Below are 25,247 nucleotides of genomic sequence, written 5' to 3' on the forward strand. Positions count from 1 at the left end.
ATGAAAAGAAAGGGCTTTAAAAAGGAGTAGCTTTGGCTTAGACCTTTTAAAAAAACACAGTAATGTGCATGTGACAAAGGCCCAGGGAAGGTGTACTACAGTTTAGTAGTTTATGAGCCAGTAACCATCAAGCCCCATACAGAGCTTGAAACAGGTTGCCAGAGTTGAAATATCAGGCTGTACTTTAGCATAGTTCAAAGTCAACTTGTGTACATTTATACTATGCTGCAGCCATACCCAGTGCAGGTGTCTACTGTTGGAACATTCTGCCATTACCCATGAAACAAAATAATCCCAATGTAAGAAGTGTTTGGAGAGTAATACGAAAAGAAGCAGGAACAAGCACAAGAACTCGTTCCTTCTCTTTCTCTACTTACACTGCCTCTGTGAATAAGTGCTAGATGTGAGAAGGCTAAAGCCATGTTTTTTACTATTACTGATACTTATAATATTTGAGATTAAGTGGTACACAAGCCCTCTAATGCTCCAGTTCAGGCACTGGGTAAAGAGTCATTTAACTTTGCCAGAGGGGAGGAAAGCACACTTTTGAGAAAGGAAGGTCAATTAGCACAAAATGCTAGGGTCAACTTATTAAGCCAGAGTGACTCTCAGGTGTGTTTAGAACAGGTCCTCCGCAAGCAAATATGGGTGCTCTTGAATTGGTTACATTTCTGCTTATCCAGGTAGGAATTAATTAAGAGCCTCTGAGGCTTAAAAATTCAGACTAAGCTCCCACAAAGCCAAGTTTCAGGAAGTCAGAGATGCTTGTCAGTATAGAAGTAATAGTTCAGACCTGACTGCACCCTTGTTCCCAGCATCTTCCCCCACATGGGTAGGGACACCCCCCACACCATGCCAGCCTCTGGGGACTTCTAAAAAAAGTCCCTAAAGCATGTAAGAAGCCAACCCCCGCCGCTCCCCCCCATTTCCCTTCTGTGCTTCAAGGCACCTCCCCCTCCTGTTGCTTCTGCTTTCCCAGCTGTCCTGGAGGCAGAGAAGCTTTGAAGCTCCTTCTCCACAAGCTGCATCAGGTGCTGGGGTTGGGCTGGGAACAGACAGTGGGAGCAGCATAGGTGGGCCAGGGGAGGGAGGGAGTTCCCCTACCCTACCCTACCCCACCCCAACACCTGGGGAGCAGGCAGGGGGAATCCTCCCTCCCCACTACCTCTCCTGTCACTTCAAAGCCCAGCTGGAGTAGCTCTGAAGTCCCTACCCCCTCCCCCTCCACTCCAACCAGGGGAAAGCAGCAGGGATAAGTGAGGAGGGGATTCTTATGTACTTCAGGGATTTTAAAAGTCCCCAGAGGCTCCTGGGCCACTGCACCCCCTTCTGGATCCACCCCTGTTATAACTCATTTGCACTACACTATCCTTTCTCAGTTAACTTCAGGTAGTTTGTCAGCATTTAACAATCCACGCTACCTCGCTTAAAGGCACTGCAAGTCAAGTCATGCTGAGCTTTACACCCCCAGCAGAAAAGCATGTAACAAACTGCCAAATTCCGTCTAGCCTTTATTCCTTTGTTAAGAATCTGACAGCATAAACCCTTTGAAATCCAGTTTGTAGCATTTTAGAGGGGAAAAACAAGCAGGAGAAATACTGTATTTGCTCTGTCCATAGTGACCAAGTGTTCCTGCATCAACATGTACTTCTCTGGTTGTGGTCTCTTTCCCATTTAATTTTGAAAACTCACTTTACTTTTTTTTTTATACCCAAGATTGGAGCAACTGTTAGTTGTCATGGAAATTATCAATACTCCCACAAATGCTAACTGCATTCTTTCTTTTACTCCTTAAGAGTTACCCAATGTTCTCTCTGCCTGTCCTCCTACACTGAAGTAATGTGAACACACGCACCAAAAATACCAGTTGCTGGACCTTCCTAAAAAAGTAAATTTTTTTTTTTTTTTTTTTTTTTAAGGAAACAGTTTCCCAAATATTTACAAAACAAGTCAACACTTCAGTAGTACCTGCCTGCATAATGCTTAGTACTTTAGTACCACAACAGGAGGATTTAGAGAAAAATTACTTTCTAACATCTTTATTTTTATGGCTTAAGAGCTAAGAGACAAAAAGCTGCGTTTGCAGAGAAGCTCTCAGCACTTTCCTACAGTGCACTGCGTTGCTTCCAGTGGTTTCAAGGCACTTGTGACACAACAACAGACTACGGAGAGGGGAAGGGAAATCTATGGAGGCCATTTCTTGAGAAAGACTGCAACTATTAAACTAGCTTGTTTTTTATTAACAATTGTACATGGTGCTATACAAGCGCACAGCAATTTTTAAAGAAAACAACAAGGGGCAGATGGTCTTGTTGAGACACCAGACTGGGAAAGAGTTCAACTAAGCAAGTCCCTTATTTTTTCTGTCTCAGTCCCACACTGAATGGTAATGGGGGATCTCATCTTTGCCACAGCATTTTTATCAGGATCCAGCCTTTTCAAGGATGGATTTTGAGAAAGTATCTGAACAAAGACAGAATGGCTGTCTATATTCTCTTTAGTATCAATGTCCACTTGTGCAGATAAAGCTAGCAAGACAACAAATGTTCTTATAGGATGAGGATATTAATACTGGTCAAATGAGTCAATTACTAAGAGCTATGCAAGAACAATGCACCTATTTCCCCATGTTACAGGTTGCTGTTCACCATTATTGATATTATGGAGCAGTAATCTCAAAAGGATCTACTGAAAAGCAAGGCAGCCTGGCACATGTTCATTTAATGTCACCATAGGATCTGACTGCTGATCCTAAGAATCCTGCCTCTTGTCATGCTAACCCCAGAACCTCGTGGGAATCTGGAACTGGTTCCAGTTTGTTACTACCTTATCACATGTTCAATTTAAGGCGCAATGGAAACCACACACAAAAATATTATACATCTCTTGTAGAATATTTTTGTAGGTGGTTTCCAATTTTGTTCTGCCATTTAATTTACGGCATGATTAACAGGTTAATTGTATCTTACGTGTAAAGTTTGCCAGGGCCTACCCTGCAATGCACTAAGTCAGCCAAGCTTAGGTAACACTCCTATTCCCTCAAAAGTTTACTTCATTTGAAAGTATTCTTTTTACGTTTATAGGGACATCTACTTTTCCCATCAAGATTCTGAATTGCTCAGAATTCATTTCTAAGTCAGTAATCCTCAGCCAACTCTACTTCAGGACATTACAAGCAGAGACCCTAAATGGTTTATCGGTTTGCTGTGCCTGATATCTTAGGAGTGCTCCTCACTGTCCAAGCAATCAGAGCAGGAAACACCAGTTAAACTACAAAGCTTGTGGTGCCCATCAGGAGATGAGTGAGCTAATTCTATCATCACCATGGAGGAGTGGGAAAATGGAGAAGGAAAGAACCTCCAGGGTCTTCATTATATCCTTCCAGGCTCACCATCCCAGATGCAGTCAAGAGTGGAAGAATTAAAAAAAATGGAAATACACCATCCCAGCCAGAAACTAGAAGGAAGGTATTTCTCAGAGCCAGTCTGTTAACCAATACATAATAATCATGTCCTGGTGCAGCACTAAGATATTCAACAGCAAGACTGTACTATTACTACTTTGTAGTCCTATAAAGCCATTCAGAAACAAACTGAATCCTCGCCCCTTGAATGTGGCACGATGCTACTTTTCTGCTTTGCCTCTTTTTATAAAGAGAATCTGAACGTTTCCATCGATTTGAGTCTATATACACATACTCTATAGAAATAACTTTTAATTAAAAATACCTCGCATTAAGATTATTTTATCAGACACTGAGGCAAGATTCAAGTTTAATGCTCTGGACAAACCAGTGTTAAAAGAAATGTATATATATATATGTGTGTTTTAAATCAGAATGTGCAATAAACTACAATCTACCATAAGTTGTAGTGCTTGAAATTTCTGAACCTTTTCTTCCTAATATCCAGTGTATATTTCCTGTTATTTTGACCAACAGGTTGACACTAAAACTGGGTCATCTGTCCAGTACCAATTTAGTTCTGGATATGACAAACTAAGGAAAATTTGCACAAGAACAGAGACACCTAGATAATTGCCTTCAACTGTTCTACACAGAAAAACTTCTTGACAGCATTTAGCCCTACATTCTGCTTGTATCAATTTATTGTTCTGCTACAAAGATACCACTGTGTAATCAATTCTTCTGTGGTTCATCTTGTGTTAGCATCAATTGACAGTGGAGAGAGTTTAAACACTGTAATCTAGAATATCTGTTAAAACAGCTTGTTTTTGTTTTACAAGTGAACTGACCAGGAATTTAAAAACCAATATATATCACCACAAAAAGCTGGAGGGAGGGAGTAGAAGGGGTTGTTTTCCTGATTAATAATCATTTCTTTTCTGATTAGTAAGCCTGCTTTTGCACGCATGTAAGGCACTGCATGGAAACTGGAACAAGTGTATTTCTCTTTAATACAGTTCTATAGAATACACTGGCTGTTGTAGGAGTTAGGTCTCCAAACACCTGGTGCTCCAGAATAACATTTAAAAGGAGGCACCAGTGATATTTCACTTCTTTCCTCACCCCCTACTAGGTTCCTCCAAGGGACTGAAATGGAAGCTGCCTACATTTTTAAAGATAAATGAAGTACTGAAATATTCTCATGTATTCCTGTATTAGTGTTTGAGGATTTCTGCATGAAACTTGCCACAACTTTGACAGGAACTGCGAAAGTAATACATTTCAAGTTAAATATAAGGGTTTAGGTTCTCAAATATCCAAGTATTACAGATGAGCCTTTCAAATAGGGCAGGCATTTCCCACAGAAGAAAAAATATTTAAGTTCCCCTTCCTCCTTACTGTCTTTTCAAGTAGTTTTTCTGTGTTCAGTTGAAATTGTTGCCTTAATCCTTCAAGACCAAAGAAAATTTGGAAAAAAAGTGGATGGATATTAAAGAATGTGGTACTATAACAAAAGAAAGCAGTGAATGGTGCCAGCAATTTAGATGTACCCAGTCCCGACACTGGGAATATTAGACTTCCAAGTTGAAATAATTAGTTTCTCTTGTGGTTCAGGAAGAAGAAAGTGTTGCCTTTGGGATTATTCCTGCCTGTTACAAAGCAAGAAAGAAAATATATTATATGCTTCTGACATACAGGATTTGAATTGTGCTGTTATTTGTGGTGTGAACAAGAGATTTTACCTTACACTTTTCTCCACCTTAACTGGCTTTCTTAGTGAACCACATTATTCCCTGTCACCTGTGTTTTCTCATACTGTTGATTCCCAGGCAAACATTAGCACAGTCTTCCAGCTCTTCTGAAGATTGTTTTTGCAGTAGATGGCCATTGTTTGACAAACCGGAGGGAGTACATGAAGTACAGAAAGAATCGTTGTGGAAAGCTGCACTTGAACTTTCGGTCTGATTTGTTATTTGATCTTGGCATAGTAAGGTTTCTACTTCTTCATCCTTTAATGGAAAAACCCGAAGTTCCCACAGCTCAGACTGAAAGGAATCAAATAATGGAAAAAAAAGAAAAAGAAAAAAAACCGTGATGAGTTTCAGTGGAGTCCTAGCTGATTAGCTATGTGCAGAATGATTCTGTTATCAAGTAACAAATGAGTGACATTCTTTACCCTGCTTGCAGGGTTCTCCAGATATGGGGAAGAATACTGCTGTGCTGGGTACCAGCTTTCAAATGAAGCCTGGCTTAATACAAAATGAAGTTGTGTTGTAGAGAATCTTGTAACAAGTTTTATCCCAAAATGTTTCTCAGAGTTAAATCAACACTATGTAGAGGGTGAGGAATGTAGAGAGGAATTCTGTTTTCCATAATGCTAAACAATTAAGAACACATGTTGCCATGACAATCAGTATTATCAGGAAACCTTGCTGGCGTTCCCTGAGGAAAAGCTGCACACAGGGAGCCTGCTAGTGTGTCACCTCTAGAGCTGTATTGGCCCATTAGCACTATTAGCCCATTAGCCTGTTCCTATTCTGTGGACTTCATTTGCAAACAGTAACTAACCACCTGGTATATTGAAGAAATACTAACTAAATGCAGGCTACAAAAGAGATACAGGCCAATACAGTTTAAGTTTAGACACAATCCAAGTTATTGAAAATTTGGGGGCAATGGATCAAACAGTTGTTAAAAACCACCCTACCTTTGCTTCTTGGTTTTCTGTTGAAGTTTGTGGGAGCACTAAGCACACAGAACTGCAAGTTTCTGATATAAGCTCAGGGGTAGCTTCAGCAGAATAGTGCAGAGAAGCATAGGAGTTGCCATGGTTTTCTTTCTGTACTGGATCTTGTCCATGTCGTCCATCAGCATTTTTGCTATAAGATCTAGTAGAAAGCAAAATGAGAAAATAAGAACGCTATGACCTAGTGCTCTTTCAAACAACAGGAAATAATTCACATTTTTTTTGGTGGGGAATCTTTTAACAGATTTTTAAGTGCTTTAAAGTAAAGAGAACCTGAAAACACATGGAGCCCACTTGCTAAACTGCACAAAGTCAAAGCAAATAGCTTTATCTATGAGAGTTAAATGCGTGGAAGGTGATGGGCCCTCATGCTCATGATGCAGTCATCCAAGCAACAGTTATTAGAGGCTGTAGCTTATAAAACATGCTGTCCACTCAGTGTATACAAGTAATTTTGGATTGTAACAGAAGGTAATGCACCCCTAATTCAAGTTTTTCAACATGAACCACTGCATATTGCCATCTGTAAACCACAGAGTCCAAACTGAGCTGACAGCACACCCCAAAAATGGAAAAGAGCAGAAGGCATTCAAAGGAAGAATGGAAGTTACTCATTTGTAACTAGGATCCTTTGAGATAATTTCCATAACCCCTCTCTGCATGTACCAACAGTGGAGTTTGGATTCCTGATGGCTTGCAGCGCAGATACCTTGATCCTATGTGTGGGAATATGCAGTGTGTGAATAAAAACATTTAAACAAACAGAAACTTTAAACTAATCTTGAAAGCAAACTTGAACTTGGTGTAAAATCTTTTAGCACATGTTGTATGTTGGGAAGAAATCCAGACCCCACATGGTAAATCAATCATACAAATTTTATACAACAAAAACTTTGTATATTTATTCAATACTGTGAGATAGTTTTTTTCTGATCATTAAATAATACTGCCTACAAATATACGGTAATAGCATTCCCTTTACATTTATAGAGTGCTTTACATTGTGAAAGATTACAAAGGGACTAATTAGGAATAATTTAATGCAAAGCTGAAATAAAACTACAGCTGCATGCTTGTAGGTACACGTTTTTTCCTAAGAGCATATATTTTGTTTTTGTAAGATTGTTTAATTATTATAGGCTTTTGCACTAGACAAAGTATTAAACTTTCTTCACACGCGTGACTGTTGAAAATTCAGAGTGCTCAAGCCACTTAGCAGAATTTGGTATTTGAAGCATGCCTCGTTTCCATTATTACACCTGACTTTTTCAGCTAAGTCAGCTGATTAAATGTGAGGTCATGTCTCACTCTCTACATCCATGATTACTGAGAGTGGCAGGGAACAGTGGCACAGGATAAATTCAATAAACTAATATTTTATTCACTGTATGACCAAATGATCCAGTTCTTTAAGTTTCAGAACTCTAGAGGTTTCCATTTCTATCTCTATATTAAATATGCATGGTGCTGTCCCTAACAAATCACTTGATGGGTGGATGTCCTCATTTTCAAAGCTGCATCATGCTGATAGCATTTCTGAAACTTGTACTAACAACAAAATTGTAGTGATTCTGTAAGAATACTCCATTTAAGTGGATACACCTGCCTGCTATTCCTTCTAGGCCAGCGGCTCTGCTCCCACAATGACCATCTTGTTTTCTCTCTCTCTTCATACTGTGTGTGACGTGAAGTAAAAGCTTCATCTGAGAGGTCTTCCATCTGCAATTATAAGTACAGAATGGTTGCTATGATTATGAACATCACTGAAAATGAATACAATGGTTTTTATACATGTCATAACCCAATGATTTTTAGTGCCTCGGCACATTGGAATTTTCCCGCCACGGTGGATCTCAGCTGCAGAGAGAAATCCCCAGTGCAAAAGAGTTCCCGCCACACACATGCAAATTTATACCCCATTATTGGCTGATTCTAAATTATTCCTACATGGAGGCTAGCAATTGGCTCGCTAGCCGTATAAAAGGTTAGAGCAGTTTCCGCCCAAGTTGGAGGACTCCACAACCATCTCGTGGGGAACTCTGAGCGCGCTGTGAAGCCTAGCAAACTCTGCGTGTGTCTTGGAGGAGGACAGAGAGGCCTGATCAGCTCTTAGCCACTCCCCGTCATAGTGTGAATTTGACGTATCCCCCGTGTGAAGCGCTCGTGGAGTCGTATATCGACAACTCATCTCGGTTCGGTGCGGTTCGGAAGAGATCTCATTTGTGTTTGTTTGTGCGCAACTGCAACTCAAGCAAGTTTCCTTCCTGCACTGTGACCATCGGCAGTGTAAGTAAAGCTTTCTTTATAAAACCAATACGCTGTCTTGTCTCTCTATCCACCAGCCCACCTGACACTCGCTTAATTAACCAGCGTTTCCCTCAGTCAGCTCCACCCGGCTGAGACATGGCGTCATGAACAGGATTCAAGGGCAAAGTGGAGGAGACGAAACTAATTAAGTTCTTAGTGGGGGTGAAGGCGAAGAAGGTGAAAAATCTGGCCCCCGCTCAAGAGTTTGCCCAGGGCACCCGGTACCCAAGGGAAGGAGGGGAACCCACTCCGCCGGATTGGTTTGACTGTCCGGCCCTATCGCCTGGGTCACGTGGTGACGAAGACCTAAAGACCAAGGGCCGCCATGCGGTGAAATCGGGGGGCCCAAAATGGAAGAAAGGGAAAGTGATAAAAGTGCTGTCATGCGGTAACGGGTCTACTGCAGAAAAACAAAAGTTCAGCAATGCAGTTGCGCACAGCGAGCGTGGAGTCACTGGAGCAAGCAGCGGGGGGCTCCAAGCCGATGCCGGAAAATGGTGCCGGCCAGGTGGAGCCGCTTGGCCCCACCCCCTGGAGTGACCCCACAGGAAAGCCTGCCTTCCTATGAGGGAGAGAAATTGCATTCAGTGCTCCCAGCTGACAGGGGGAGAGAGAAATTGTATCCAGCGCTCCCAGCTGAGGGAGGAGAATTATACCTGGTGCTTCCACCCGGCTCAGTTAACCCTCTCCTGACTGAACTCCACCCGATAGTGCTCATCGAGCAGGTCATAGATTCACAGATGTTAGGGTCGGAAGGGACTTCAATAGATCATCGAGTCCGACCCCCTGCATAGGCAGGAAAGAGTGCTGGGTCTAGATGACCCCAGCTAGATACTCATCTAACCTCCTCTTGAAGACCCCCAGGGTAGGGGAGAGCACCACCTCCCTTGGGAGCCCGTTCCAGACCTTGGCCACTCGAACTGTGAAGAAGTTCTTCCTAATGTCCAGTCTAAATCTGCTCTCTGCTAGCTTGTGGCCATTGTTTCTTGTGACCCCCGGGGGCGCCTTGGTGAATAAATCCTCACCAATTCCCTTCTGTGCCCCCGTGATGAACTTATAGGCAGCCACAAGGTCGCCTCTCAACCTTCTCTTGCGGAGGCTGAAAAGGTCCAGTTTCTCTAGTCTCTCCTCGTAGGGCTTGGTCTGCAGGCCCTTGACCATACAAGTGGCCCTTCTCTGGACCCTCTCCAGGTTATCCGCATCCCTCTTGAAGTGTGGCGCCCAGAATTGCACGCAGTACTCCAACTGCGGTCTGACCAGCGCCCGATAGAGGGGAAGTATCACCTCCCTGGACCTATTCGTCATGCATCTGCTGATGCACGATAAAGTGCCATTGGCTTTTCTGATGGCTTCGTCACACTGCAGGCTCATGTTCATCTTGGAGTCCACTAGGACTCCAAGATCCCTTTCCACCTCTGTGCCACCCAGCAGGTCATTCCCTAGGCTGTAGGTGTGCTGGACATTTTTCCTCCCTAGGTGCAGCACTTTGCATTTCTCCTTGTTGAACTGCATCCTGTTGTTTTCTGCCCACTTGTGCAACCTATCCAGGTCTGCCTGCAGCTGTTCCCTGCCCTCCGGCGTGTCCACTTCTCCCCATAGCTTTGTGTCATCTGCAAACTTGGACAGAGTACATTTCACTCCCTTGTCCAAGTCACTGATGAAGACATTAAAGAGTATCAGTCCAAGGACCGAGCCCTGCGGGACCCCACTGCCCACACCCTTCCAGGTCGAGACCGACCCATCCACCACGACTCTTTGGGTGCGACCCTCCAGCCAATTCGCCACCCACCGGACTGTGTAGTCATCCAAGTCACAGCCTCTTAACTTGTTCACCAGTATGGGGTGGGATACCGTATCGAAGGCCTTCCTGAAGTCTAAGTATACGACATCCACCCCTCCTCCTGTGTCCAGGCGTTTCGTAACCTGGTCATAGAAAGAGACTAGATTGGTCAGGCACGATCTGCCTGCCACGAACCCGTGCTGGTTTCCCCTCAGCATAATTTGCCCTGCCGGGCTCTCACAAATGTGAGCCTTGATAATTTTTTCAAAGACTTTACCAAGGATGGAGGTGAGACTGACTGGCCTATAGTTGCCCGGGTCCTCCTTCCTCCCCTTCTTGAAAATGGGGACTACGTTAGCCCTTTTCCAATCCTCTGGGACTTGGCCTGTGTGCCACGAGCGTTCGAATATTCCCACCAGTGGCTCTGCAACGATGTCGGCCAGTGCCTTCAGCACCCTCGGATGGAACTCATCCGGGCCTGCCGACTTAAAGGCATCCAGTTCCTCCAAGTGACTCTGCACCACCTCCGGATCTACGTATGGAAGTCTGGCGCCTTGCTGCTGCCTCTCTACAACCCCAGTGAGAGACTTGTCGTGCCCCTCACTTAGGAACACTGAGGCAAAGAACTCGTTGAGGAGTTCAGCCTTGTCCCCCCTATCTGTCACCAGTTGTTTCTGCCCATTTAGCAGCGGTCCTATTCCTCCCTGGGCCTTCCTTTTACTCCCAATATATCTAAAAAACAATTTCTTGTTGTGTTTTACTTGGATTGCCATCCTCAGCTCCATGGTAGCTTTGGCCCGCCTAACTGCCTCCCTACAAGCACGAGCAGAGGAGGTATATTCATCTTTAGTGATCTCACCCTATTTCCACTTTTTATGTGCTCCCCTTTTGGCCCTTAGGCTGCCCTGGATTTCTCTGGTCAGCCATGGAAGCCTCCTGGTCCCTTTCCCTCTTTTGCCTTGCTCGGGAATCGTCTTGCTTTGTGCCCGAAGGATCGTTTCCTTAAGGCACAGCCACCCTTCTTGGGCTCCCATCCCTTCAAAACTCCTACTCTGCAGTGCATTCTTGACTAATTGCCTGAGTGCATTGAGATCAGCTTTCCTAAAGTCTAGCACTTTCACCCTACTAGTTACCTTACCTACTCGACGTCTTATGTTGAATTCTATTATTAGGTGATCACTGTCTCCCAAATGGCTACCGATCTGGAGGTCCCCTATCATGTCATCCCCTGTTGCCAATACCAGATCCAGTATGGCATTCCCCCTAGTGGGACCATGCACCTCCTGTGTCAGGTGGAGGTCCTGTACACAGGTTAGAAACCTGCGTGAGCGATGGGACCTTGCTGTCTGCGTCTCCCAGCAGATGTACGGGTAGTTTAGGTCCCCCATGACTACCGCCTCTTTAGCTTTTATGGTCTCCGAGAGTTGCCTCAGGAGCCCCGCATTTATTTCTTCCCCTTGGTGTGGGGGTGTGGTGTGGAGGTCACTGATGCACAAGGCGCAACCCGTACCACCATCACACACCACACCTGCACCCAGGGCGAATTACAAGAGTCGTGCCAAGAATCAAAAATAAAACCTAGGGAACCACTAGCCATATGGCTAGGGTGCCTAGTGGTGGAATTCAGGTCAGGCTTGTTAGACCTAAATAAGGCTAATCTTTTGATGCACCAAGCCTCATGGAGTAGGGGGCACGCTACTAATCTAAACATGGTAGCGAGCAGCATCTATTGGCCCATTCGGCTCCCAGCTCTCGTTGCAGATCAAATGTGCCACAAATTTCATGCGTGGCATAATGAACGACCGCCGAACCCATCCGCAGAACAGCTACTGCTGGCCAGCAGCGGAGTATCCTACGCGTCCTGGAACCCGCAGGTACATCAGTTGGGACTGACACAGGCGCAGATCAACGCACCATGGCGTCATCATCTCAGTCACCCCGGGGATGTTCCAACCACCCTGGACAGTGTTGAGGTATGCGTAGAGGTTTACGGGGGAAAAGAGGCCATAACTCTCAGGCTTCTCCTTGGGCCACTAGCCGGTCAGCCGGCTGGAAACTTGCCAAGCCAGATGCCACGGCTGCAGGCCCTGATGGATCCCACGATGGAGGTCTCCGGTGGGATGAAACCACGTCCTACGGCGTACTCGGTCGAGGGCCCAGGACTGCCACGGCGTCTGCCTGATCCTCGGCGTGAGCCGTGGGCTCTGCCACCAAAAACACCGGAAGAGAGGGCCAGGTTTGGATTCCTTCTGAACAATACCCAGCTCACAAAACACCAGCTACACATCCTGGGGGACGAGGGACAGCGAGTAGCGGCCGCCGGATGTACCGACGGCCTATTTAGACCCGACCCCGCCGACCCTCGACCCCATGTTGAGCTTCTCGTCTGCAACCCCAGCGATCCAACTGACTAGCGGCAGGTGTTCTTTCTCCTCAACACCAGGGCCCAGGTCAGCGTGGTCGCTCCGGCGATGCCCCGCCAGAAAACCACAAAGACAGTTGGGGTACAAGAACTCAACACAATGAAAGTTAGGACTGCAGTGCATGACCATCGATGCACACTAGAAGCAGTGCTAGGGGGCATCAGCCTCCTGGAAGTTCCCAGGATCAAGGACCTAAAGCTGAAAGAACGGGTGTTGCAAGCCCTCCCGGTCAATGTTCCAGGGACCGACCAGCACAGACCCTCGTTGACCACATCTGCGAGTGTACAAGGGAGCTGTCTACAAATCCGAACAATATACCAGCACCTACTCTGTGCTCCTAGAAGGCAATTGAGCCTGGTCGCCCATCATAGCTCACAACTGGCTAATTCACCGCCCTACTTTTCTCCCAGTTTTCTTTTTTCTTGTTTGTTTGTTTGTTTGTCCCCTTACAGGTCTGACAGTGACAAAGCGGCAATCTACAGCTGCTCGATTGCCAGATCTACCGAGCACCAAATCACAACACCTTCAAGTCAATGCAGCAATGGCCGCCGCGGGGGCACCGAGGTGGCGAATGCTCGCTGGGTTAGAACTTGTTCTTACACTGCTTCTTTCCCGTTTCTGCTGCGGTGCTTTAGTTAGACCAGTTGTTGATATAAAAAGGGAGTCCCAAATAGATGTTCCCCAGTCAGATGATGACCAATAATTGTTGTTATATGTTTAAGTTATTGTATTTTATAGTTTGTTAAAGACTGGTCTATAGAATTGTTTGTTTGTTTGTTTATATATATATATATATTTATTTATTTGTTAATTACTTAAGCTTTATAAAGCCGATGAGTCCTTAGACAAAAATTACTTATAACACGTACATGTGTCTATAATTCCAGCTGTGCCGTCAGCAAGGGGGCATGTCATAACCCAATGATTTTTAGTGCCTCGGCACATTGGAATTTTCCCGCCACATGGAGCTTTCTTTGCACGGTGGATTTCTCAGCTGCAGAGAGAAATCCCCGGTGCAAAAGAGTTCCCGCCACACACATGCAAATTCATACCCCATTATTGGCTGATTCTAAATTATTCCTACGTGGCGGCTAGCAATTGGCTCGCTAGCCGTATAAAAGGTTAGAGCAGTTTCCGCCCAAGTTGGAGGACTCCACAACCATCTCGTGGGGAACTCTGAGCGCGCTGTGGAGCCTAGCAAACTCCACATGTGTCTTGGAGGAGGACAGAGAGGCCTGATCAGCTCTTAGCCACTCCCCGTCACAGTGTGAATTTGACGTATCCCCCGTGTGAAGCGCTCATGGAGTCGTATATCGACGACTCATCTCGGTTCGGTGCGGTTCGGAAGAGATCTCATTTGTGTTTGTTTGTGCGCAACTGCAACTCAAGCAAGTTTCCTTCTTGCACTGTGACCATCGGCAGTGTAAGTAAAGCTTTCTTTATAAAACCAATACGCTGTCTCGCCTCTCCATCCACCAGCCCGCCTGACGTTCGCTTAATTAACCACCGTTTCCCTCGGTCGGCTCCATCCGGCCGAGACAATACAGTTCCGTGAAAATCTGTTTCAAAATCATAAGAAAGAAGTACTGAACTTATGCTGAGGTATACAAAGTAAAACTTATACATTCTGGTTAAAATACAATAAAAAGAACTAGTATGATGCTTCCAATTTTAAAATCACTATTTTCTACACTTTTGTGAGGATCTCAGTTGTATAAAAGGACTACTCTAATTTTAAAAATAAGAAGTTACTAGTTTGAATATCAAGTGAACAGTAGTACTGTGTCTATGGGTGCATATTAAAGGCTCTTTCAGAATATGATACTGAAGGAGCAAGCTGCACTTTATTGAAACATTTTTGTTGCGTAATGAAAATCAGCAGTTTTGTTTGCCTCTTGATTCCAGCCAAAACAACAAAACATTTGAAAGAGTGATGAATGTGAATCCATAGAATGGTACCATGGAAAAGAAAAGGAAGAATACGACTCAGTTGCAGTTGCTACAGATCCACATTGCAGACGTTGTGTTCTGTATTAATGGAGGTATTTTATAAAGTTGACAGATGAACATTAACCATGACACCTAAGAGCTTCAAGCGAAGTCACAAAAGCCTATGCCCCTAGCTTCTCTCTCTTCACTGAAATAAAATCCAAAACTCAGGGCAGGGTGTAGATCAGCAGGGACAATGTCAAGAGAGAACTCTAGTTACTAAGAAGCAACTTTCATTTGTCAAAGAAATGCCTCTACAGAGCCGCATTCCACAGAACAGCAAGCAATGTCCAAATGGAAAGGCAGGGAAATGTTTACACTGAGAGATAATGAAAGACTGTTTTCATTTGCTATCCTTACAAATCTCAGTTACAGAAACATGGCAGAAGCAATCAGAACAGCTGGCAGCACATCAAAAAGCCCTGAATTCTTTGGGCACTGGCATATGGGCTCGCATGGATACCTATGATAGTTTTGCAAGAAACATTGTCTGCTGTTTGGATGTCTCACCCAACACAGTAAGTAGCTATAAGACTGGAACCAGAGTAAACTCAATTGCCATGCGGGCCTAGATTTCACTCAGGCCTGTGGCTACTGTAGTTTCTACTAGTAAAGTGAATGGCCAAACAGACAGGTAGAATTGTATCAAAAAGGATATATGATAGCTTTGCAAGTAAAAGATTCAAAACCCGTGAACTAAGACTGGTATGAATGAATGCAATGAACTCTAAGTTAATGTTCCACAGAAGGGTGCATGAAAGAGATAAGCCCTTTCTGCAGGAGAGCAGGAAGCAGCAATACTTGCTGGGTACATTTTAAGCACATGGTAATATAAGCATGACAACGAAAGGAGAACAAAAACATCTAAAATAAAATGGACTGGGCAAACCTGAGGCACCACATTCCTTCTACAAAACCAGGCAGATAATAGTTTCCACTTCACAGTATACAATTTCTTAGTAAGCCGTATGCAGGACTCGCTCAGGATCTAATCTGAGGAAAGTAATAATTGCTCAAATGAGAACAAGATCTAATCTGCTGGTGAAGCCTCTGAATCCAAACACCAAATCTGCCCTGCACCGAGAACATAGGACTTTCCCTTCTTTTGCAGAGCATAGCAAAATACGTTTGCTGCTTTGGCACGGCTGCCAATGGGAGTGTGCACACAAAGGAGCTATTCGTTGCCTTCCCTCAGACCTTAGGACCTTTCTCTTTATTGGTTCACTCTGGCATAGTTTAGGACAGTAGCGCTCCAATCTATTGTGCTTGTAAATGGCTCAAAAGTTGGTTCCAGCAGCTAGAGATCACTAAAAGAATGCTAAAGCCACATCTGTACATGCCAGCTGTATCCCCGCTTCAAATGGGAAAAGAAACTAGAAGGAGGGCTATTAAGAAGGAATTGCCACCTAGCTGGTTATATTAATTTTAAGGCTGCAGTGCCAAAGGAACTCTAATAGGAGAGAGGTTCAACTCCATAAATGTCAAGGAGCTGCAAAAGAATGTAATTTATTAACTGAATATAATATCCAAACTGAATGTATATAAACTCATCGGGGGGGGGGGTGTCAGCCAGGAATAGGGAACACTCTGTTTACTAGGGTGCCCCTCGGGGTTACCAGAAATAATGGCCACAAACTGAAGGAGAATAGATTTAGATAGGACATAAGGAAGAAATTCTTTACGGTAAGGGTTGCCAAATATGGAATGGGCTTCCAAGGGAGGTGATGCTTTCCCCTACCTTGGACGTGTTCAGGAAGAGATTAGACAGGCATCTGGCTGGGGTTACTTAACTCCAGTGCTTTTTCCTGCCTGGAGAAGGGGGTTGGACCTGATGATCTACCAGGTCCCTACCGACTCTAGAAATCTATTAAATCTATGAATCCAGTGTAAATTTAAGTGCATAATCTCAAGACTGGAAAAAAACAACTTACCTCAGCAGGTACCTGTCTAAACTTAATGTAAGCTCAAAAGTACACAATATTATCAGTGCTGCAATATGAGTAACCCCCAAACTGACTAGCTCCTTCCCATCACGTTCAAGGCTCTTACGAGTTTCAGGGCCACTATTAGAAGCCTTGAAAATGAAGGGAGACAGCAGCCATGAAACTCAGGCTCCTAATGACAGCTCTTTGAAGACCTACTTTCCCTACTCAGTTTGTGGTGAAGTTCAAAGGAGTAAACTTAGTTACAAGGGGTGTGTTTACATGTGCCCCTACAGCACTGTTGTTAGTACACTGTCATTTAGTACTCCTTTTGGGAGTATTAAATACATTAATTTAGCTATATTACTTATATATAATTGACTGAGTACAAAATTCTAGGTTATTTTTGGTGAAAACAGGGTATCAGGCCTTGGTTCAGGAACCAATCCCCCATTTATAATATTGTTCCTATGGTAAAATCAGTTCCAAGTTACGACGTTTCAACTTAAGATGCGGCTTTCAGGAACCAATTGTGTTGTAAGTCCGAGGACTGCCTGTAGCCATATGGCTTCTCCAGAAACTGTGCTATGTACCTGGTTTTACAGAATGAACAAAACTGTCTCTAACTGTGCAAATATTTTTGAAACTGCTATTCCATGACTGACCAGAGAGCATAGCTCTAATGTAATCTGTTGCTAGAGACTGAGAATATGATCTTAAACTCAACAATATAATGGAGATTCTCAATGGTTTCACTGGGCTTGGGAACTAGACCATAGCGCATCTACTTCTTAAAGCTAGTTGGCCAGAATCCCTTCCTTTCTTAATCCAGTTTCTCTCAGTCTTTGATACAAATGAATTGTATTGTCTTGTGATTTTTTTGCAAAAATAGTCATTACTTTGTGTTTATGTATGTTAAATGTATAAATTAATTTGTCAGTTGTTGTCTCTATTTTATGAGTCTCCTTAATCAGGTCTCCTCCTGTTAGTATTTAACAATGATTTTCAAGACATTTGTACATTTCTGTACTTTGCTACAGATTTTTTCCTCAAGGTCGATAATGCACAGTCTGAAGGTGAGCGTTTTATACACTGTAAAAGTGCTACTCTCTCAGAAAGAACTTCACGTTTTCCTTTGCTATAAAATTTCCTTTGAAGTTGAAACAAAAAGCAGCTTTGAAAGAAAAACTTATATAGACTTTGAAATACTTTTCATAGCAAGTTGCTTAGTCTTTGCATCATGTGAAAAAGCTAACTTAGGTTTTAACAAGCTTCCTTTAAAAAAAAAAAAAATCAATCTGTGATTCTCTTCAAGGGAAAAGAGCTTTTAAAAAAATCTTCTCAAAATTGTACAATATTTAAAAAGCAGATTTTATAATAATCCACAAAAGGCATACATTGAATATATGTTCTTAATCCAAACTGTTGCTTGTTATCTGGGATGAAACGTCATATTGTGGGCCAAACTGATCTCCACTGAAGTCGGGCAGAATCTGGCTGTGTTTTTTTGTAAAACGCTATAATTGGTTGTATACATGTCTCTGCCAAGCTTAGACTAATATATACTTAACATTAAATGAAGTTGAGAAATGTGACCATAAATGCTTTTTGGTTAGCTTGACTACAAGTAAAGAAAAAAAATCATTATCAGGTGACAGAATATGAATCTGGTGGTGACGTTGAGGGGATATGTCCACAAGACGTATTTAATGATCTGACCTGAGGTAAATTTTTAAATCAAAATAAAGATCTGGATTCTCCCACAGTGTCTTACCAGGCATCCATCCTGTCTGACCAGAAACAGTGTGGAAATATGAATCAGTAGCTGATTAGCCCAGGAGGACAGACAGACATGACTTCATTACCTTAGTTTTCAGAGTTGATATGGTGCAACAATGTGCAGTCATACTGAATAAAAATAGTCATACTTTGGCAAGATTCTCAACATACACATAGCAGAATATGGAATTATTTATACTGTACATTCCAGCATTGACATGACCACAAAAAAAAATCATGGGATAGTGGCTCAAGTATTTTGCATTTCAAATTTCAATTTAATGGGAAATAGCGGGCAAGTCTACACATGCATTAATGCATCTTTTCTAACGCATATTAAATTTAGTCCCTCCAATGTGAGGTACTAAATTAATGTGCATTAGGCTGCACTAATGCACAGTGGGCACATCTACACTTGCCCCTACAACGCCATTGTTACTATGCCATCATTCAGTATTTCCTTTTGGAAGTACTAAATGATGGCACAGTAACAGCCCGTACTGCACCATGCCGATATCGCATGGTTATTTTTACCCCCTATGTTGCCATAGCAGCACGATATACCAAGGAAGCGCGTTATGGCAACGTAGCTGCAGAGTCACGTTTTTTGCCCATGGATGCTACATCACCTTGTGCGTTGCTATGGCAACATAACATCATGTGTAGACGTGTCCAGTAGCACATTTGCACACTTTTTCAGTGACGCTTAATGCACAGTAGACTATTTTAGTGCACATTAGTGTAATGTTATGGTGTTTTACGTGATGTTTTAATGCGCAGTAAAATAGTCTACTGCACATTAAAGTGCACGTGTAGACAATGCCCACTACATTTTAAACCTTGAGAACTGCTGCTCACAAACTGTTCATTAGCTGACAACAATACACAAGAGTTGGTTGTTACTGAAACAAGCAATGCTTTAATAAACTAATATTACTTTACAACTAATTCAAGACAGATTGCAATATGAACATAGAAAAGTCAGAAAATTCAAAAGCTACACTAATGCTTTTAGAATGTATGGTGTAATAGATACCAGAAGCTTGACTAGAGCATTTCTTGACATTTCTATCTTTATTCTCATAGATTTTAAGAAATGACCAGCAATTTTGGGTGCTTAATATTTTTACATCTAGTTGGTGACACCTTAAAGGGAACTGATTTTGAGAAAGTGCTGAGTTCCTACCATTGAATATCAAAGCTTCTATAAAAAAAAAAAAGTATCCTCAGTTGGACACTCAAAAAAATCACTCTTCGCTTTTGAAAATCCTGGCCTGTATAGTTTTATTGTGTAAATAAAGGCTTTTGCATTTGTGTTCTCATAGCTTTTCAAGGAACTGAAATAAAACAAAAAGAAGAAAATCCCTAGCTGTAGTAATTTTAGTCCTCCAGCATCCCTTGCCCCCCCTCAGGGAGACAGTGTGTTGCTTCTTGGACTCTGCTGATTCAACAGGGAGCAGAACACGCTCCTTTCACAATCCCCACATTGTGCTGCAAGAAACACAGGCTGACCATGGGCAGTCTTAGTCAACCGTTAGAGCTTCCCTATGAACTACTACCATTTGTCTTAAGAGCCAGCAGAACATACTGGGATTTGTGCACAACCCTGCCTTCCTCCACAGCTGCACAGTCTCTGCACTGCAAGCTCTCCGCTCTTCAAGCCCTCAGCATTTGAATGTCTATACATGTGGCTCTGGGTAAATTTTTCTACCAGGAGAACAAACCTGGAAGAATTTTCTCAGATTATTTAAATGTGTGTATATAGTCATGGAATGATGCAACCATGTTTTGTGCAACTCTATACATGTTAAAGTGTACCACTCAGTGGCTATGCAAAAAACCTAGGTGCTGCACATCTGCATGGTGCAACAGGAAACCAACAGAAAAGCTTGCACAAGTATATTTTTCCCTACTCATATCTTTCATTAAAAAATATACTTTTGAACTGAAACTTGTTTGGTTTCAGCACAAGGAACAACTTCAGCACAACAAGTCTGAGAGTTAGTTAGTCAAGTTAAACTAAACAAAACTGATGCAGTAGAAAACAGAAAAAAAAATAATGACAAGTAATTCTATTTTTTCACCTCTCTTCTCTCAAACTACCCCAATACAGCAACGGCTAGCCAGCAGTTTGCATCCTGAAGTAAATATGTGGAAGAACAGGAGTAAGAAATAAGACCAACATGGTGAACACCAGAGAGCTTATTTCTTCTTTAACCAAAGATCTCCCTAAACAGTAAAACAATCCCAAAATGACAGACTCTCTCTTTAGGAGTAGGAAAGATGAAAGAAGACATCCAGGACAAACAGAATAACTGGTTATTTTCCTTTGTTTGATGTCTCTTCCTTCCCATCCTATCCAGCATCTGACAGAAAATATAGCAAACAGCAAACTCCAACATAACCTGTAGCTATTTTATTGTACACTTGAAACACCTTCTGGCCTAAGTGTCATATGAATCACACTGGTTCAATTAGTTATTCCATACAGATTTTAAAGACAGATATATCAGTCCTTTCTGCAAAATAAATATAATATGCAAAAGAATATAACAGGTGTTCCATTTGTGTGAGATCCAGAGCTGTCCCTGTAACCAGAGTCATCTTTGGAATTCTGCAAAAGAAGACCCTGTGTGAAAGTCAAGTCCCTTAAAACCCTGGAAAGAAGGAAGCAGTGGTTGCTAGAAACCAGTTTTAACAAGACATCAGGACTAACAGAAGAAGAAAGAAAGAAGTGTGAAGGAAGCAATTTCTTGAGCAAGCAGTGCTCCTTAGCTACCTTATCCAGCGGTTCCCCAAAGAGGAAATGTCTGCTACATATTTAATTCATCATTCTTACTGCTCAGCTTCAGCAGTAATTCTGTCACTAGCTACAGAATTGCCGCCACAACAAAGACAGCATTAAACAGAAAGAAAGCGGGTTAGGGAGTATCTGTGGGAACATTAAGAATCTCATGAACGAAGTGAAGGGAATGGGACAGTAGAATAGAGACATTCTCTAGAGCCCAGAATACACTGCATGTAGTGCCAAATGAAAGTACAAAGAACAGCAGTGATGACATACTGAGGCCTTTACTGGTCTGGCCACTGGAACCGCAAAACTGCAAGATGTTGGGGAAGAAGAAGAACCACAGATTACAGAACAGATCTGATGGTCTGTACACACTCGACCTGGAGAAGAAAATGTTCTTCAAACCAGAGCGTCAAGGGTCATACAGGAAGGAAGCAAACTGACCCATGCTACTGATGGAGGAACAGCAGTGGGTGATGAAGAGGAATTACAGTATACAAAGAAGAGTGATGCAGGCTTCACTGTTCTAGATAGGAAGCAGAAAGGAGAAACAGATCCCCTCCCAACAAAGGGAGATAAATAGACAAATACTAACAAGTGGATAAGAATGTCTGGTGGACCACAAAAACAAAGAGGAAACAAAACAGATAAACATTTCCTACTCATCTGTTACATGCCAAGAAAAATAGCTGTCTGATGCTACTTGTACAGGAAGAGAAGCTATGAGCAAATCTGGGTATCCAGTGATTATCAATTTGCCTCTAGAGACTTTACCATTGTCAGAATTTTCTGAAATTGAGCATGGGGATAGAGAAGGTGGCCAATAAAAATGCTATACTACTGGATCCCTGGCTTGGTTGTTTTGTGCTAGAGCTTTTATTCGAAACGTACACATTTTAAGGTAAGGAACCTTAGATGCCTCATCCCTCCTTTACTCTAATCCTCTACTTCCCCTGTAGTTCTACTTCTTTTCTCCTGTTCATTTGAAACTAAAAAGGAAAATAATGCAAGAAAGAATAAATCAGGAGAAATGATGCATAGGCATCATGTTTCTAAGATGTAAGAGACAAAATAACTCAGGAAAAAGTGGGTAAAGTGGTGCTTAAATGCTAGGATTGTCTCCTGTGTTCTTTCATTTCCTTGTTTCCTTTTGGAGATATTCATACTGCTATCACTCGTAGGTGTTGTCAAACAGAACAAGAAAATAGAAACATAATATACCATTAAACTTAATATTTGTTTGTACATACCCACACAAATTGTACGTATGCATACATACATACACACTTTATTGCAGAGGTTTAGAAAGGTTTCTAGTATATTAAGCTTATTTTTAAAGTTTCTTACTTATTAGAATTTTCATGAAATCAGTGAATACTTAAAATATAGAAAGATGTTCCATACAGCATAAACTCTTGGCTTATATAAATGTAGCTTACCTCCTCTTTACCTATGGGAGGCCGTTCCAAAGGTTGAAGGTCAACAACTCTCCAGCTATGAATGAGACAAGTCTTAATTAAAATACATTCACCCAAATTTAGCTTTTTTTTTACTTCAGCAGTGAACTGAGACTGATCTGTTTCAATCAGCCTCATTGCCAGGGAACGTGTAAACCAGGGGTGGGCAAATGTGCCCCATGGGCCAGATCTGGCCCACCAGGCCATTCTGTCCGGCCCACGGGGCCCCTAAGAAATTTAGAAAATTAATATTCATCTGCCCCTGGCTGCCTGTCATGCAGCCCTTGATGGCTTGCCAAAACTCAGTAAGCAGCCCTCCGCCCAAAATAATTGTCCACCCCTGGTGTAAACACATCTAAAATCAGTTTAAATTAACAAAAATTATGTAAAAGTATTGACAAAGGTTACATAACATCTTTTTGTTGTTTCAAAACAACATCCTTAACAGTGTTCCTTTAGCATTATCTTAAGTCCTTAAAAGCAAAACAAATCCTGAAATACAAGTCACAGATTTACAGAAGAAAGAACTTGAGTATTGCTATTCTTGATGATTCACTCAATTACAGGGAAATTACAAATAAAATAATGATTAAAAAGTGAGGTGATCAGTGAATCACGTACCAGAATACATTATATTAAAAATGTACTTTAAGTCCTCAAGATCAGAATTGTTGATGGGGTTTTGGGGTTTGTTTGTTTTTTTTATATAAACACTGCAAGGATTTTTGTGGGGAATATCAATGTATATTTTCCTGCAGTTTATTGAGGGGATTATTTTCTGCTGAACTAGTTTACCAAAATGATAGCAAATCCTAATTATGAGCAGGGAACCTCAGGCCTGTAGTACCCCAAAATATTTTTATCTCACTATTTTGAAACTAACTATATTTTAATTTAATCTTGGTTGTGCAAGCACAAGTAAAGGTGAAAAATACCTTGGAGTAAGGATTTCTTTGTACTGCAGCTTCTCCAATTTAGAAGGTGCGACCAGTGACATAGGAATAACAATGTTGTCTATATCATATGAGCTCTCACTTCTCAATCTCCGTCTCGCATTATGCTGTATAATTAGTGGAAACAGGGAAGCCATTAGTTTTATTATAAAAGCTACATATTAGCTCCACAGAACTAAACAAGAAAATCTTTTGTAAATTCATCAGACAGAATAAATAGTAATATTTTAGGACTGGATTTTCAGAAGTGCTCAGTGTTAGCCTCAATCTGTTCTCACAAAGTCCATTGATTTCACTACTGCACTTAATACTGGGAATTTCTTAAAAACCTATTACTGCTACATCCTTCATCATGTTCAGGCTATATGGAAAGCATTCTATAATAGTTTAATCCAATCTGTAGCTTGACCACTACAAATATAACATTTTAATAAAAACAAAAATTCTAAAAGATCACAGCCTAAATTTAACGATATAGAACAGGGGTATCAAGCTTATGCCCCTGTACTGGATCCGTACCACAGGGCTCCTCACAGGTTGTACGAAAACTGCAAAGAGCCTCCTGAGCCATATCCAGACTCAGTGGTGGCAGTGGGGTGAACAGTGGCATGGGGATTACCATAGCCACCACTCACCTTCCTGCTGCCCCAGCACACATAGAGGACTCCATGCCTTGGATTTCCACAGCAGGCCCCACCCCTGCTTACCCTGCCCCCAAATTCCCAGCCCCATCCATCCTGTGAGTCATATGTTTGACATCCCTAATGTAGAACAACCTACATGAAAAATATTATTTTCAAAGTCTGCAGAAGACAGAGACGCTTCCTGGGAAGTAGAGGGGATACTGAATTTCTCAACATTTCTCTCTAAGTTATTCAGTCACTCCTCTCAAGTGTGTGGATTCTAAGTGCATCAGAACTTTTCTAAATTACAGTAGAGAGTTTCAGTTTAAACCATGAGCTACCTTAAATTGCAAACTTTTTATTTTCACCTGAGAAGTAGAGTGCATTTTAGCATGAATCAGTTCTCATTTAATATGTTTAAAGGAAAGAAGTTCACTACTTGCATAAAGGGATCATTTAAGGAAGGAAATGCAACATCACCACCACCACCACATATATTTTTATCCTTAAAGTAGATTATGCAATTTGGACCAGTCAGGTATCTTGTATACTACAGGACTGAAAAAAATGCAGACTACAGCATTACCTGGTGCTTGGGCATACATTTCCATGAGGCCAGGATGCCACCCTTAATCAAAGTTTACCAGTGATTTTATCAGGTGTTCAGTAAACAGGTAGTTTCAAACTGACATGTCTTGGCATACCAAGACGCATCTGGGTAAACTACCATAACCATGTTTACACTGCCAGCCAAATTTGAGAAGCTCAATAAAGAGGAGTAATTGAAGCCTCTAGGCACAGCTCCACTGGGAACATAAATTTCAAAACATTTAATGAGGTTTTAAATGAAATCTTTTAGACAAATATTATTTATAAACTAATTATACAGTCTAGTTACATGGTCTAGAAGGTATTCTATGACAATGCATTTCTGTGTTTTAGGTACATTACTTTCCCAATAAGAATTAGACAAGCTTAAGCAATGAACGTGTAAAACTGCATTACAGTGTAAAACTAAGGAACATACATAAAGCCTGTACCATAAACACTCTGTTGGTGATTCAATGAAAT

At 42.1% G+C, this 25,247-nt stretch overlaps 1 protein-coding gene across 4 annotated transcripts in view; it reads right to left on the minus strand.

The window, feature by feature from the left end:
* KANSL1L (KAT8 regulatory NSL complex subunit 1 like) overlaps positions 1 to 25,247 on the minus strand; it is a 113,352-nt gene that overhangs the window by 10,160 nt on the left and 77,945 nt on the right. For 2 of the 4 annotated variants that reach the window (XM_019491990.2, XM_019491989.2), the window contains 5 exons: positions 23,536 to 23,660; positions 22,583 to 22,637; positions 7,759 to 7,871; positions 6,114 to 6,294; positions 1,495 to 5,451 (listed from right to left, as the gene is read on the minus strand). In XM_019491990.2, coding sequence (XP_019347535.1) covers positions 5,203 to 5,451; positions 6,114 to 6,294; positions 7,759 to 7,871; positions 22,583 to 22,637; positions 23,536 to 23,660 — 723 coding nt within the window. In that variant the 3' untranslated portion in view covers positions 1,495 to 5,202. Of the gene's footprint in view, positions 1 to 1,494; positions 5,452 to 6,113; positions 6,295 to 7,758; positions 7,872 to 22,582; positions 22,638 to 23,535; positions 23,661 to 25,247 lie in introns of those variants that run through there. The other 2 variants (XR_002091650.2, XM_019491991.2) reach the window with 2 other exon arrangements.

This window comes from Alligator mississippiensis, chromosome 4 (genome assembly GCF_030867095.1).
Source record: "Alligator mississippiensis isolate rAllMis1 chromosome 4, rAllMis1, whole genome shotgun sequence".
Taxonomy (NCBI): Eukaryota; Metazoa; Chordata; order Crocodylia; family Alligatoridae; genus Alligator; species Alligator mississippiensis.